The 15,257-nt window shown below is 37.6% G+C and overlaps 1 protein-coding gene across 1 annotated transcript; it reads left to right on the plus strand.

Annotated features, from left to right (window-relative positions):
- The first annotated feature begins 8,931 nt into the window (after positions 1-8,931).
- LOC116214382 (pentatricopeptide repeat-containing protein At3g26630, chloroplastic-like) lies at positions 8,932-9,552 on the plus strand. Its single transcript, XM_031549796.1, has one exon. The coding sequence runs from the start codon at positions 8,932-8,934 to the stop codon at positions 9,550-9,552; it is 621 nt and encodes a 206-aa protein (XP_031405656.1).
- The last annotated feature ends 5,705 nt before the right edge of the window (positions 9,553-15,257 follow it).

Below are 15,257 nucleotides of genomic sequence, written 5' to 3' on the forward strand. Positions count from 1 at the left end.
ACAAGAACTTGGATTTAGTTGCATGATTTCGTCAAAAAGATGTACCTGCAAGCGATAGGAATTCAGTCTCGTGCAAAGAACACCGTCAGTATTTATGGCACTTCTCAATGCTGTGACTGCGTAAGTCAAAGAAAATTATCTTCAGTGAGAAAAATACAAACGCCATTTGAGATAACATCACTCTTGTAAACTCAAGATGAAACTCTATCTCCAACTTCTCCACTACCCGAGAGAAAATAGCAGGTCATAAGTTGCCCTTTCACAACATCATGCAGTATAAGAGCACCGATAAATACAATCCATTCAGCTTCAATAACTTTCCATAGAGCTGGCCCATGTTAAGACTTCACATTCTGCTCTGACGAGTGACTAAGATTCGAGTCTGCCCTTAGCAGCTTAACTTAGTAATTTTCCTCGATATTTCAGGTTCGATAAACTTTATAAGTGTTGGGGGGTAAGTGAAAATCATATGCTAATGGGGACCTTGATCTATTGGAACTTATGAAATGGTGACATTTATTTATCTCTTAGGTTTTGAAATTTGTGCCCCAAATTTGTTCCAATAATAATGCGACCAAGAGATGAGACTCATCTCCTCCGTTCTCCTTTTAAGGTGCTGTCAACCTCAAAGGGCCACCTCATTTGTTGGCACCCGTTTCTGTTCGACAAAATTGACAATTTTGCTGTAAATTGGTCCCTGAAACATATTGTGTATACTAGTTAGTCTCAAATTTTGAAACTTTAGAACACTTTAGTCCTTCCGCTCAATTTTTTTGCAGGCCCCCTGACGAAATTTGATGACATGGTCATTATATGCTGATGTGGCTTTGTCACTGGGACTCAAGGAACACAAACCCACGAAATAAAATCACCAAATCATATTCCTTCCTTCCTTTCCCAGATTTCAAGAGAAAAACCCTATAAACACATTTCACCCCAATCATTTGCACTTCCAACCATTTGCATGTTTAACTCATTTGCACTTCCAACCATCTGCAGCTTCAACCCATCTACACTTCCAACCATCTCAGCATAGTCCATAGCAGATATAGGATGTGAAGGAAGCCAGTGAAGTGGGAAAAAACAATATGTTGAAAAGTCCACAGCTTCTTCACCAATTGAGGAATTAGTCAGTCTCTGTGGGTATAGAAGGAAGCTCCCGTTGCAAACATCTACTGAGAAACAAAGTTATGGTAGGTTTTTTCTTGGTTATCCTTTATGCAAAAGAAGTGATCTTACCTGTGGATACTTTGAATGGGTTGATAATGAGGAGCAGCTTGAAGTGCAACAGACTACAAGACCTCGGACTGGAGCTTCTTTTACATCCCACGAGAAACAAACTTAAAATGGACAAGATAACAAGCTTATGAAGAAGACAAAGAAGAAAATTCAAATGTATACATGAAAACAAAATGTTGAAAATTGCATGTTGTTTATTGATTCCTCATTGTTTTAATCTTAGTTGGTGTTTGTCTTAGGATATGGTAGTTTGTTAAGTAGGGAATATTGTAAGCAACAAGGCATGACTTTTGCATCGTAATGAAAGAATGTGCTCCCATGTCACATATTTTCATCCAATCACCAAACATAAGAAGTATAAGTGGTAGTTAACTGAGATAAGAAGCAACATATTCTATTAACCAAAAAGAGCAAGTCACATAGTCAATTTAACTGGATACAAAAAACTGGCTATTGATTAGTATGTTCCATTTGATTCATATCCTAGTAAAATCAGTATCATATACCACCAATAAAATGATATATCCCAACTAACACCACATATCAACCAAAAAAAAACAACATAGCTTATTGAGTTTCTTCATAAGTTAATGCCCATGAAGTAGTAACAAAAGTACTAATAAAATGATATCCTTAGCTTGATCTTGGGTTGATGGTGTTTGATCCTTGTGATGCGATGACATGGAAAGTTTATGCTAAAGTTGTTGAAGCTGGTGCAAGTACTCGTGGCTTTATAGGATGGGATCTATTAGCATGAAAACTCCAATTGCTTCTACCCATCATTGCTGCAATGAACCTGAATGGAATTGTGCTTAGACTTGGAGATGAACTAAATGGTGTTAGAGGCCTCCAATTAGGTCATTCGTTTGCTGGTATCCCAATTCTTGAGCTAAAAGTCCCTTGTTGAACCTATAAAAACAAGAAGTCAAGTAGTGGCATTGATAACTACTAGATTTATATGTTGGCTTTCCTTAGTAAAAATAATTTCTATACTCAATGTGAGTTCATTCAACCTGAGCAGAAGATTGTGAAGTAGATGGAATTGATTCTAATATTCCTGAGGTAAATGGGGGTGTTTCAACCTGCCAAAAAAGTAACAAGTCATTACCAATTAAATTTCAAACTATATTGAACATAACTAACAGTTATTATACCTGTGAAACAGATACAATAGGGCTCGAGAAGCTAGAGACTTGAGACCCTACAATGGAAGCATATGCAGCTTGTCTTGGTATTCCATAGGGGCTTAAGGGTGCTTCAATTTACCAAAAGAGCAATATAAGATAAAGTCAATTGAATTTATCATACTTAACATAATAAAAAGTCATTATACTTCTGAAACAGATTGGCCTGAGATGCCAAAGGCTTGAGAGCCTATAATGGAAGCAAATGTAGCTTATCCTGATACTCTTGAGGGGCCTGAGGGTGATTCAACCTACCAAAAGAGCAAGATAAGACGAAGCCAATTGAATTTAAAATCATACTTAACATAATAAACAATAGTTATACCTATGAAACAAATGCATTAGGGCCTGCCATTTTAGATGCAATGCCCCCAGTTTTTCTTTTCTTTCCCTTTTTATTTGGAGCATCATTAGTTGTTTTATTAGTACATCTCCTTATGTTGTGGTCAGTCCATCCACATCTAGAGCAATGAGTCTCTCCATACTTTCTTGTTGCATTGGATGAGTTGCTTGCGTCACTCTCTAATTTCCTTCTCTTTTGCTTATGCCTTTTCATATGGTCTTTTGAAAGCTGGTGGTTTAATTGGTGGCAGTTCAGTGTGTTACCAATCATTTTCACCAGTAATTAGTTGAATGTACGAGATATAAATGGCTCTCCATCATTAAGTAGAATACCATGAGTGAACATACTTCTCAGGTTCCCAATTATTGTAAGCCATGCAAGCAATAACATATGCATATGCTATCCTAATTAACCACCACATTCTACCATTGCAAGTTTCAGCCCATAAATCTACCACATTGCATTGGGGCCTTTTCCATACTTCAAATTTGTACCCCTCTGTATCACTAACCCATTCTGGGGTTCATTGTGAACTATCTTTTCTAAACTTCTCTAGTCTACTATTTGCTATTGGACAAATTGGTCCCATATAGCTATTTGCCCTTAATTTGTGCTTATTCATCTTCCCCATCAAATAATATCTAATCTCTTCAAGCATTGTAACACTTGGCTTACCTTTGAACTTCGAAATCTTCGAGTAAAAATGTTCACATGTATTATTTAGTAGATTGTCATTGTTAAGATGACCACTAAATCCAGCCTTGCTCTAAGCATCCAACTTAAATCTCTTTAGCCATGCCATGCAGCCTCATTCTCTCTCTTCATTATCATCATATTCTGTCCAAACTCCACTATCGTGGTACTTCTTGCACATTTCTAGAGTTGCTTGGTTAGATCCATATTCTTGAATTTGCTATAGAAGTTCCTTCATATGTGCAACACATAATTCCTATGTAGAGCACCAGGACATTGTTCTTCCAAAGTCAATTTCGAACCCTGCAAGAATCTTCATTGTCAATTAATGTATTAGTTTTAGTCCATACTTAAAAAATACAGTAAATTGATGGGTACATTCTGTTGATTTGATATAAAGTTCCAGCAATTCTCTCTGTAATGTCCAATATCCTCAAGCAAATTTGTCAAAAACTAACTCCATGTATCCCTAGTTTCTTGCTCAGCGACGGCTAATGCAATCACATAAAAATGATGATTGTCATCTTGAACAACAACAGATAGTAACTGCCCTCCATAATACTCCTTTAGAAAACATCCATCCAGCCCAAGGAAAAGCCTACAGCCTGCTTTAAACCCTTGGACATTTGCGTTAAAACAAATGTATAGTCTATCAAATGTTGGTGGCAACTCTAAAGTAGGTGCATGCACAATCAAACCAAATGTAGAGTTAGGATTTCTCCTCCTAAGTTCCTCAGAGTAGTCCCACAATTTTTGATATTGCAACTTCTCAGATTCCTCTACAATTTGTCTGGCAAACCTCATTGCTCTGTATATTTGACAGTCATCTACATGAATACCTCTATACCTTTTAAACCACTCAAAAGCATCAGTTACTAATTTTTGGGTATGATCTTAATTCATCAACAAGCTGAGCAGCCAACCACTTCTTATTAACTTGTTTGTTTTTGAATCCCCTAGTACAAGTATGGAGCTCGACGAACTTCTTTACTTTGAAAGTGTTTACCGATTTGCTACAAGAGCGAAAGATCTCCCATCGACACCCTTCTGATCTGTACTTTGCCCTAACCCTTTCATTGTCATTCTTCACAAACTTGAACACACTTCCTATTGCTATATTATAATCTATCACATCTTTCTTGAACATAGTGAAGTTTGGGAATAACATGTGCAGTTGTAATTGAACTTCCCCAAACGTGGCATTCTTATTAGACTCAAGATACATTCTTAACTCCTCTTTACTCTCGTCATCATTAGAGACACTCCTATCCACTAACTCTTCTGAAATATAACCTTCCTCTTCATCACTTGAGATGACCATATCAGTTGTTGTTGGTGCTAATTTGACAAGTATCTACTCCTTATTTTCAAATTCTGATCCTTCTCCAAGATGCTCTTCTTCCTCTTCTTCTTCTTCACCCAAATGACCTTAACCAGATCATCACCTTCATAATCATTAAATATATTTTTTGGATCTCAGGAAATGTCTAAATCAACATGTTCTTTCCATCTCCTCATTCCAACATCTTCAGTACCTTCATAGCTTTCAAACTCAAAATGGTTCTCCTGCCCATCTAGATCATATACTTCAAGATTATCCTCCTCACCATCCTCATCATCATTCCTTCATAAAACCAAACAATATAATAAGTTAAACCTAATAATTCAGCTTGCAAACCTCATTAATTTGATTAATCAATTTTAACAAGAATCAAACAAATTAGTGAAGAGGTTAATGCACCATCGGTCAAATCTCTATATAATTATAGAAAAAAAAGAAGACATAAGTCAGGTTGCTTCTCTTTGGTCCCTGTAATCTATATAAACAAATGGTTATAACTATTGATAACCTTAAAAGAACAAAGAAGAGAGAACTTTGGTCCCTCCAATGAGCATTCGAACATCTGTTCAAAATATTATAATAAAAAAATTCCCTAAATTGCTTATTCCACACCCTTGCAGGCAAAAATAAAATTAGTTACAATACTCAAAGCAATACAATTCAGCACGCTTCCCTTTATAGACAAAATCGAGAGTTTTTGGGATCACATTCAGCAAAAACAATGCCTTAATCACTTTCATCAAGGCAATAATTGAAAAAATTAAGACAAATATATTGACACGCTCCCCATATGCCACGCAAAACTACAGGTTTTGAGCCAACTCCCACAGTAACAATGGAAGTAGCTTCTCACACGAAAGCCACCAACAATCACGAATGCAACTTCTCAAGATCACAAGCGACACTCTAAACCATTGTTATGAGAACCGGACCGGCCCGGCCGATTTGACCGGTCGGACTGGAAACCAAACCTATGATCGGTCCGGTTCACCTAAAAACTGGAAATGCATAAAAAAATCGGTGAACCTTAAAAATCGGTCGGTTTTTACATGAACCCATCAAACCCATTCGAATCGGCCGGTTCATGGGTTCAGCAATTTTAAGCAGAATCCAACTTGAACTCCTTGCGTCCCGACCTGAGCGGAATTGCAGAAATCAAAATACAGACAACAGACTGCAGAGTTGAATTGAAATCTGGAAAAAATCGTAAACCTTCCAACCTTAGTCGTCTTCTTCTCGAGTTCATCTCTTCCTCTTCGACTCTTCCTTCTATTGTTCTTCTTCATCAGCTCATCTTCATGCGTTCTTCTTCCTTCAGCTATGATTCTTCTTCATCAGCTCATCAGCTTTCCGACCGGTCGCTCCTTTGATTCTTCTTCTCCTTCGAAATCCCCAAGACCTGAGCGGAAATTGCATAGTTTATCTTCGAGATTCTTCCTGTTGTTCTTCATCAGTTCGTCGCTCCTCTAATTCTTCTCCTTCAAGCAGCAAAGTCGACCCTTACTGGAGAATCAAGTGGCAGCAGAGTCGACCCATTTTGGTTCAAGTTTCCTCTCCCTCTTCTCCTTTGCTTGTGGTTGCGGTGACAAATTGAGGCATTGGTTGGTTGATTTTCTGATAATATGCGGTCTAAATTAGACTTAGAGTTCTTTGATGAATTAGACTTATGATCGGCATCTGTGTATGTGATGGAATTTGGAAATGCCGTGTGAAAGTTGTCTGGCACAAGAAAGTTTCTTGTGATACTTGTATTTCCAACAGTTTGAATAAGTTTTCCAGCAACATATAATGTGTCTAAACTGACTTTGGTCCAACCGGTTTGGATCTCAAACCAAATTTTCGAGAAAGATTTTCTTTAGAACACATTTGATTGAATGATTCTTGAAACTGGCAATACAGACATTAATCAATCAACCTGAACTAATAGGTTCTGTAAATGATGTGCTAGCTGATGAGAAACAGGAAAATTTTCGTTATAGTCATGGTTCCAAGACTAGATAAGAACTAGATGGATCAGTCCTCACTTGATTAGGTTAACTATGTTTACTCTTTCCAAAATCTCATGACTTCTTGAATGGGTGATGTTAAAACTTGAAAACACCGGTATCTTTTACTAAAATTCTTGTTGTGAAATGAGAAACAAAGTCTCGAGAAACCATCATCTGTCTTTCTCACCCCTATTAGTAGGATACAAAACTGAACTTAGATGAAAACTTTAGTTCTCAAGTTCAACTTTCCAATTATCTTTTGCTCTATCCACTAGTTTAATAAAAAATGCCTTTCGATAGAAAAATGCTTTCATTATATCGGGGCTTGCAGTTTTTATCATAGCATACGATTATCAAGTACTTAATTTACTTCTGTTTGTACTTGCAATTGCAGATATTAAAATGTCTATAGTGAACCACATCATACTTGCTTTGTCTGTGATATGCATGAAATTGGGGTTGTTGTATCATTATTTTGCTTGTTTCATGCTTGTATTGGCATAATCTTACCTTCTCTTGCCAGATTGAGGACCATGTGAGTCAGATACTTGTACTTTCGTTGACTATCATAGTGAAGATTCATAGTTCTGATACTTGGAACTGAAGCTGGTACTTATGCGAATTATATTTGCTAGGTATGTGCCGATCGAGTTCATATCGCATCCAAAAAAGAAGAAATTGGATGGAATCATTTGCAATGGGAAGAAATGTGTGCTGAGGTTGTTTTGGTCTTATGAGTTATAACTCATGTGTTGTATGTTGTTTCTAATCCATTCCATCTCTTTAGGCGATTTCTTTTGACATTGGAAAAGTTTCAACTCTTGACTAATTGGGCACTATCAAATGATTATCAGTTCTTTTCTACGAATCATTTACAATCAGATGCAAATAATCTTTTTTCTTATATTTTTTTGGACACATATTAATTATTATCTAATATATATTACTATTTTTTTTGTATTTTATATTATTTTCTTAAAATAATATTTATTTATTTATTTTATAAATAAACATGTGGTCCGACCCATCGAACCTCCGGTTGAATCTATGAACCCATGAACTCATGCTTCGGTCGGTTCGATGTCCGGTCCGGTTCTGATAACATTGCTCTAAACTGCAAAATTCTTGCGGCGTTTGGTCGAATTTGATGATTGGATTAGGGTTTTCAAACGAGCGGGAAGGAAGTTTTGAGGGGAATCTGATTTTGTTCTTTGTTTTGGGGGTTTGGCTTCCAGACAAGCTGTTGTGGCACTTAATGAGCCACATCAACATATAACAGCCATGCCATCAAATTCCATCAGGGACCTGCAAAAAAATTGAACGGAATGACTAAATTGTTTTAAAGTTTCAAACGTCGAGACTAACTAGTGCACACAATATATTTTAGGGACCAACTTATAGTTAGGTGTATCTTTCAGGGACCAAATTGTCAATTTTGTCGTTTATGTTCCTTCCGCCCACTGCCAGTCGCCTACCCGCCGGTGCACCTGCCGCTGGAGCCACTCCACGAATCAATAACTGCTCCCTTGAGAAGCTGTCCGCCACCAACTACGTGCTGACCTTGTACGTGAAGTCTTGGAAACTCTTTGATGCGCACTGTCTATTCGACGAAATTCCCAACAGGGACGTTCGCTCATGGACGACCCTTCCCTCGAGCTTTTCTCAGGCCGGGGCTTCTCCCACGTCGGTCCTGGACCTCTTTCGGAGTATGCAAGTGGAGGGTGTGTGCGACCGAACAATTTCACTTTGTCGACCGTCCTCAAGAGCTGCACGAGCTTAACAAAGCTGAAGCCCGGGTAGGAAGTTCATGGATAGATTTTGAGGAATGGAGTCGAGGTGGACTCTGTCCTGGGGAAATCTATTCTTGATTTGTACGTAAAATGTGGGGAGTTTAACATTGCGCAGAGGTTGTTTCATTCGATGGAGGAGATCAGTATTGTGACCTGGAATGTTAAACTTGGTGGATACGTGAACAGTGGTGAGTTCGAAAAGTCACTGGCTTTGTTCTAGGCAATGCCCTTTAAGGATGTTGCGAGTTGGAACATGATTACACACGGGCTGATGCAAAATGGGCAGGAGAGACTGGCTCTAGAGCTTCTATATGAGAAGGCAATGCCCTTTAAGGATGTTGCGAGTTGAAACATGATCACACACGGGCTGATGCAAAATGGGCAGGAGAGAATGGCTCTAGAGCTTCTATATGAGAAGGAGCTGGGACCAAACTTTAATGAGTTCACTTTCTCAATAGTTCTGAGCTTGGCTGCTGCTTTAACTCTGTTGGATCTCGGAATGCAGATTCATGGCCATGTTATAAGATGCGAAATCGGTGTTAATGGCTTCATAAGGACTTCTCTTGTTGATATGTACTGTAAATGTGGAAAGGTGGCTAAGGCCAATGTTGTTCTCGTGAAACTGCCCGCTGGGTCTGAGACAATCCGAAATAATAAGAAGTCCCATGAGAAATTATCTAGACAGACAGTTTCATACAGTTCGTTGATTTCTGGGTACGTTCTTAAAGGGGATTTTGAGAGTGCCTTCAGGACTTTTAGATCCATGGTCTGTGGGCAGCTCAAGGTGAATGAGTATATTGTCACGACGAGCACTCTGTCCGTCTGTGCCAGCACTGGGATATTAGGACTTGGTCTACAGCTCCATGCCTATATCCAAAAAGTTGGACACAAAATGGATGTTCCATTGCGATCCTCGCTAATAGATATGTACAGTAAGTGTGGGAGTTTGGAAGATGCGAAGTTGATCTTTTAAGGAGGCAGAGATTCCAGTGTTGGCTTGTGGACTACAATGATATTGGGCCTCGCCGCCAATGGGAGCGGCAGGGACGCCGTTGACCACTTCAAACTTATGATGAATAAGGGGGTTAAACCGAACGAAGAAACTTTCATGGCAGTTTTAAGTGCTTGTAGCCATTCTGGCCTACTTGAAGAAGGCAAAGAATATTTTGAGCTCATGAAAAAAGTTTATGGAATCAAACCTGGTGTCGAACACTTCACATGTATGGTTGATTTATATGGTCGAAAAGGACCGTTGGATGAGATCAAGCAGTTCATTTACCAAGAAGGTATCTCAAATGTGACTTCAGTGTGGAAGTAATTTCTATCCTCTAGACGATTCCATGGAAACGTTGAGTCAGGGAAATGGGTACGTGAAAATCTGCTCAGTTTTATTCCAAATGATCCCGAGCCTTATGTTTTGTTGTCGAACATATGTGCTGATGATGGGAGATGGGAAGAGGCAGCTAAAATTAGGAGAGCCAAATGCAAAAGAGAGGGCTGAAGAAAGTCCCAGGGCAATCTTGGATCCAATTGAAGAATATTGTCTATACTTCTGTCATGGGAGATGATACGCACCCAAATTCTTCGGAGATACGTTCTTTCTTGGATGAGCTGATTGAGAGGCTGAAGGAAATTGGCTACTTACCCCAAGCTAAATTAGTGATGCAGGATGTGGAAGAAGAAGGGGAAATGTTGGTTGGGTTTCACAGCGAGAAGCTCGCAATAGCTTATGGAGTCTTGAACACTGGCCCTGGGATGCCGATCAGAGTCACGAAAAACCTCTGAATTTGCTTGGACTGCCACAATTTCATCAAGTATGCTTCACGACTTTTGGATTGGGAAAGAGTCGTGAGAGATATCCACCGGTTCCATCACTTCAGAGATGGGAAATGCTCATGTCGTGATTGGCGGTGAATGCAGAGAACGCTGATGACATCGTGTGGGTGCTGATCAGATCCAACTATATCCTATGATGGTGTGGGTTTACTATTGGAAAGGATGACCATGCTTAAAGATGCGATTCTCGACCTGGAAAATCCATCATTAATTCTTCACTTCACAGATGGGAGATTTTTTTGAACTTGGCTCAAGAAACTCTAGCTTGAACAAGTCCTTCAATGAACTAATGTCATTTTGGTCGAGAATCATTGTTCAAGGGTCTTGGCAATGTACAAAGGATTTGAGGAAGTTAACGAGCTGATGGATGTCGTGGATGGAATGGCAACTATGTTTCAGCTGATTACCTCTGCATGTCTGCATATGTGAGGGATCAACTTTGATCTGCCGCATGTCATTCTGGACGCTCCTAGCTACGAAGGCAAGTCGAGATATCTGCATGCATTTCATCGAGCATGTGGCCGGAGACATGTTACATTCACTGCAGAGACAATCAGGATGAAGGTAATTTGATATGTTGGTTCTGTTACATAAATGTCGTAAATAATGTATGGTAAATCTGTATATCTGACTAGTATCAATAGGAAAAATAGATATTCTGCTTTAAAAATAAGGAATTTCATATATAATAGTAAGAATAATAATTTGTTTAAAAGTATTTAACGGATGTTCGGAATAATTACATTCAATTTTAATATAGATTACAGTTGCTTTTAACGCTATATCGGTATATATGGGTCGGGTCCCAGAATCAGCCTGATTCGATTTGTTTGGTGCATTTGGGCCATTATCTAGGCTTTGGACATATACTGCATCCTTAAATTTTCATTTATTCCATTATGGACCCTGTAGGGGTTTTTGTCCCACTTCTCCACCATGGCCCAAAATTTTAAAATATCCATTATTTTTTTTTCATTTTTATAAGAGACTCATGAACCTAGTACAATGAAGTGAAAAACCTAATAGTTAATAAAATGAGACTAATAGTTTCAGCATGATAATAGAAAATGAAACTAATAGGTTAGCAAGCGATGATATATATCACTGTGATACACTCTCTTTCTCAAAATTCATTATAGTTTTAGATAATTGCTCTTTATTGTGATATTCTAATTAGTCCTTAAGAAGTTCTAGAAGATCTTCAAAGTTGCAATTATGAAGATGGTTCTGAGAAAGTAAATAAGAATGATCAAGTAATGAAGGTTTTCCTCTTAAATTTTCGAGCTGCCAGGGAAAGCTAAATAAGAACCAAACCCATACTGCCTGGTACAATATGGGAAATTGTTTAACTTTGGGACTAAAAGGGGAAAAAGAATATGCATCAAATTTCATATATATATATATATATATATATATATTTGATAACGACGAGTTTATTCTTTTCGGGTCTATAAACACCCCACAAACCCACAGATCCAAGTAAGTCCATGTATAAGCACATGTGTGATTAGCCTCACCAAGGGGTACGCGCACAAGGGGGAGATTCGAACTTATGACCTTTTGAACTATTTAATGAGCATACGCACGTCCTAACCACTTGTGTTAATCCTTGGAGTTCATCAAATTTCATATTACTTTTTCATGATGAAAAAAAGGGGACCAAAAAAAAAAAAAGAATTCATGATACAAAATTAAATATTCCCTAAAAACTATCAGATCAATTGATAAGGTTGCGTGGCCTAACATATGTATCCTTCAACATTTTTTCTTTTTTCTGTGAATCATTTCATATCAGAGAACTTTGTGAGAGGTAGAGGTAGGGCCAAGTCACTATCCGTAGAATTTGGCAAATTGTACTGGGATTCTTATTGAACTTAGAAGTATAAATTAATAGCATCTTAATTTCTTGGGCTGAAGTTAAATCATAATTACTTTAATGATTTCCATAAATTGATTTTCCTTTTTTTTTTAAAAAAAAATTAGGAAGTACTTATGCCAATGAACTTTTTTTTTTGGTTGAAAAATGGCAACAAACATTATATCTAAAATTCATTTTTTTTTGTCTAAATAGAATGTCATTAGCGTTATAAAAAAACGATTTTCATTAGCAGTATTAATTAATCCCTTGAATAAATGAAGTATGGAGAAGGTCATGTGAAGTCCCAGCAATAGCAATAGTATCTTGGACCTCACATTTTTGGGAGATCATCCGGTCCTTTAACCATACCGCTGCTTAACTTTTTCAAACTATTGGATCAGCACTTAATGGGAACCTCGAATTAATAATACAATGGCATCGAGAGAGACCAGGGGACCGATCTGCGCCCCCCTCTTGGACCATATAGTTTACCAATATTTTGGATGGTCATAGAATGGTATGTGGACCCTTATTTTTCTCTACAAATATGTACTTCTACTTGATGTACGTTTCAGGCATTAATTAATCCATGACTTGGACGACGAGCAATGCAAGAAGCTACTAAGGAACTGCTGGGCCAAGAAGCACTCCCCGAGAAGGGGAAGTTGATGGTCATGGAGGTCACGGCGCCCACTCATGAGTCGGGCAATGACGACCAGTAGTAGGAGTTGTCAGAGATTACGGCGATGTCGGAGTTCCATGTTATGCTTTTGAATCTCAACGGCAAAGAATGCACTGCCAAATAGTTTGACGAACTAGCAAAGGCCGCAGGGTTCACGAACAAGAAGTTTTTAAACGTCAAAAACGGCATGTATGTCATGGAGTTCTTGAAGAAACCCCATCACTAGTTTAATGAGGTGGAAATTTGTCGATAAAATTTCACGACGTGGGAGAAGGGGGTTTATTTACTAGTACAGTGACACTCGTTATCATGATATGGAAAACTACCAGTTAATTTGGACTAGCATTACTTTGTATTGCTGCATCAAGAAGTAGTTTGAACATGCAGAAGTAACACAAGCATTTGTATGTTTTCAATGAAGGATTGCATTTTTCGTCAAAATTAACACAAATACCATAAAAAAATGCTATTAGTAGCTACTCATACCAAATCATGGGGCCGATCAACTGAGCAATTGATCAGTCTCTCGATGTTGACAAGGGATGGAAGGATACAGAGAGACAACATTTCTCCATGGTAATACCGATTTTAAACCTTATGAAACCGGAAAATGTTCATCAGGAAGTTTAGCAAGAACTCGAACTTGGAGATAAACTTCTTTCGTTCTAAACATTTGTTCTGGTCATCATATTTGTATTCGGATCGGCTTTATGATTCAGGGAATGTAAATTAATTCTTGCGTGGTCCAGGGTAAGAGACATCATTTGTTTTCCCATAAGAAATTATATTTATTTTTTTGATTACAAGAGATACCCATAAGTCTAACACAATAAAATAAAAATATTAAATAACTAATAAATGAATACAAATAATATCATCACAAGTATCGAACTTGAAGTTTTTTTATTATTAGGTAAAAATATGCGCTACTGCGCTTGTATTTTTTAAGTAGGACGACGATGAATGTAGAAGGATTGGATCTAGAGCGGATTATTAAGCTAGGCATGCATGGTTCCGACCAATTACTCGAGACACGTATAGATGGCGCCATTTATCTTAAACGTGAGGGCAAGCAACTCATGAGCCTTGGTGGATCTTGACGACCAAGGTCCCATCCCTATCCCCTGGAGAAGATGCTAAGCAATTGGGTCCCACGTCACGTCCCAAAGTTCCTTCCCTTTTATCCACTTGCCTAAAAAGCAACGCAAGCATAGACGGAGAATTTGTGAATAATATCATCCTCGATCTGAGATTAAAATATGTTGGATTCGTGTTTCTTGATAGTGAAACTTCCAAAACTACTGTTTTCTTCTCTCCTATATATCCGTTGCTAGGTTCATGAAACTCATTTATAATTATTTTTTTTAAAAAAAAAGTAAGGTAGCCATATTTTCTTATATGCCATCATAATTGAATTTTTTTCTCCTTTTAATAATTTCAATGAACAAAAGATAATATGCATCAATAGTGCGCATAATTTTTTCTTTTTGGATGATGATGGAGGGAAGGTGAAGATGGAGATGATACTATTCATTGTGTCATTACTTACCATGATTTTCTTGAATAGACAAGAAAGGAGTCGAGTGTAGCAACATGACCTTCGCTTAGACCAAGATGAATTTGATATTCACTGTCATGCCGCTTCATATGTTGCTCCCCTATTTATACTAATTTTAAACCCATGATCTTCTTAGTAATCGAAAAAAATCATTGATAGATTAGACGGATCTCTCACAAATTTTGTTTGTAGATGCCAGTGATCTGAATACATGAACTGGCATGCAAAGAAATGACTATCCATAAGCTGATGAATTGCTCAAATAATCTATGTGGAAGGCTCTTATTGAACAAAACGGAAGCCTCTCATCGCACGATACCATGGAGTATAGATTAATAACTTGTATATAGATTGTAGCTTAATTGTATGGTTAAGAAATCGTGAGTAATTAACACAATTGTTATTATTTGTGACATTTTTATTGGTTTTTGCAAAATTACATCATTGTGCGACAGGACAAACATTTAAAAATTTCCCTTATACAATAATTTGCGTTGATTAGTACACGTGCCATGACGAATTTGAAACAAGTAGATCGTATACTCGTGATACGGCGGCATTATGTTAGATATATTATGTGATACAAATTTTTAATAGGAATGTAATCAATTTTTATATTAATATAAAATATTAAAAAATTAACTAAATTAATTATTGCTTTTCGGTAGAAATTAATGTTGATTTAAAAGAAAGGGAGAGAATGCAGTCACTCGTCCCTACGGTCTGCTCTATTTTAACTACATT

Source organism: Punica granatum, chromosome 7 (genome assembly GCF_007655135.1).
Source record: "Punica granatum isolate Tunisia-2019 chromosome 7, ASM765513v2, whole genome shotgun sequence".
NCBI classification, from domain to species: Eukaryota; Viridiplantae; Streptophyta; class Magnoliopsida; order Myrtales; family Lythraceae; genus Punica; species Punica granatum.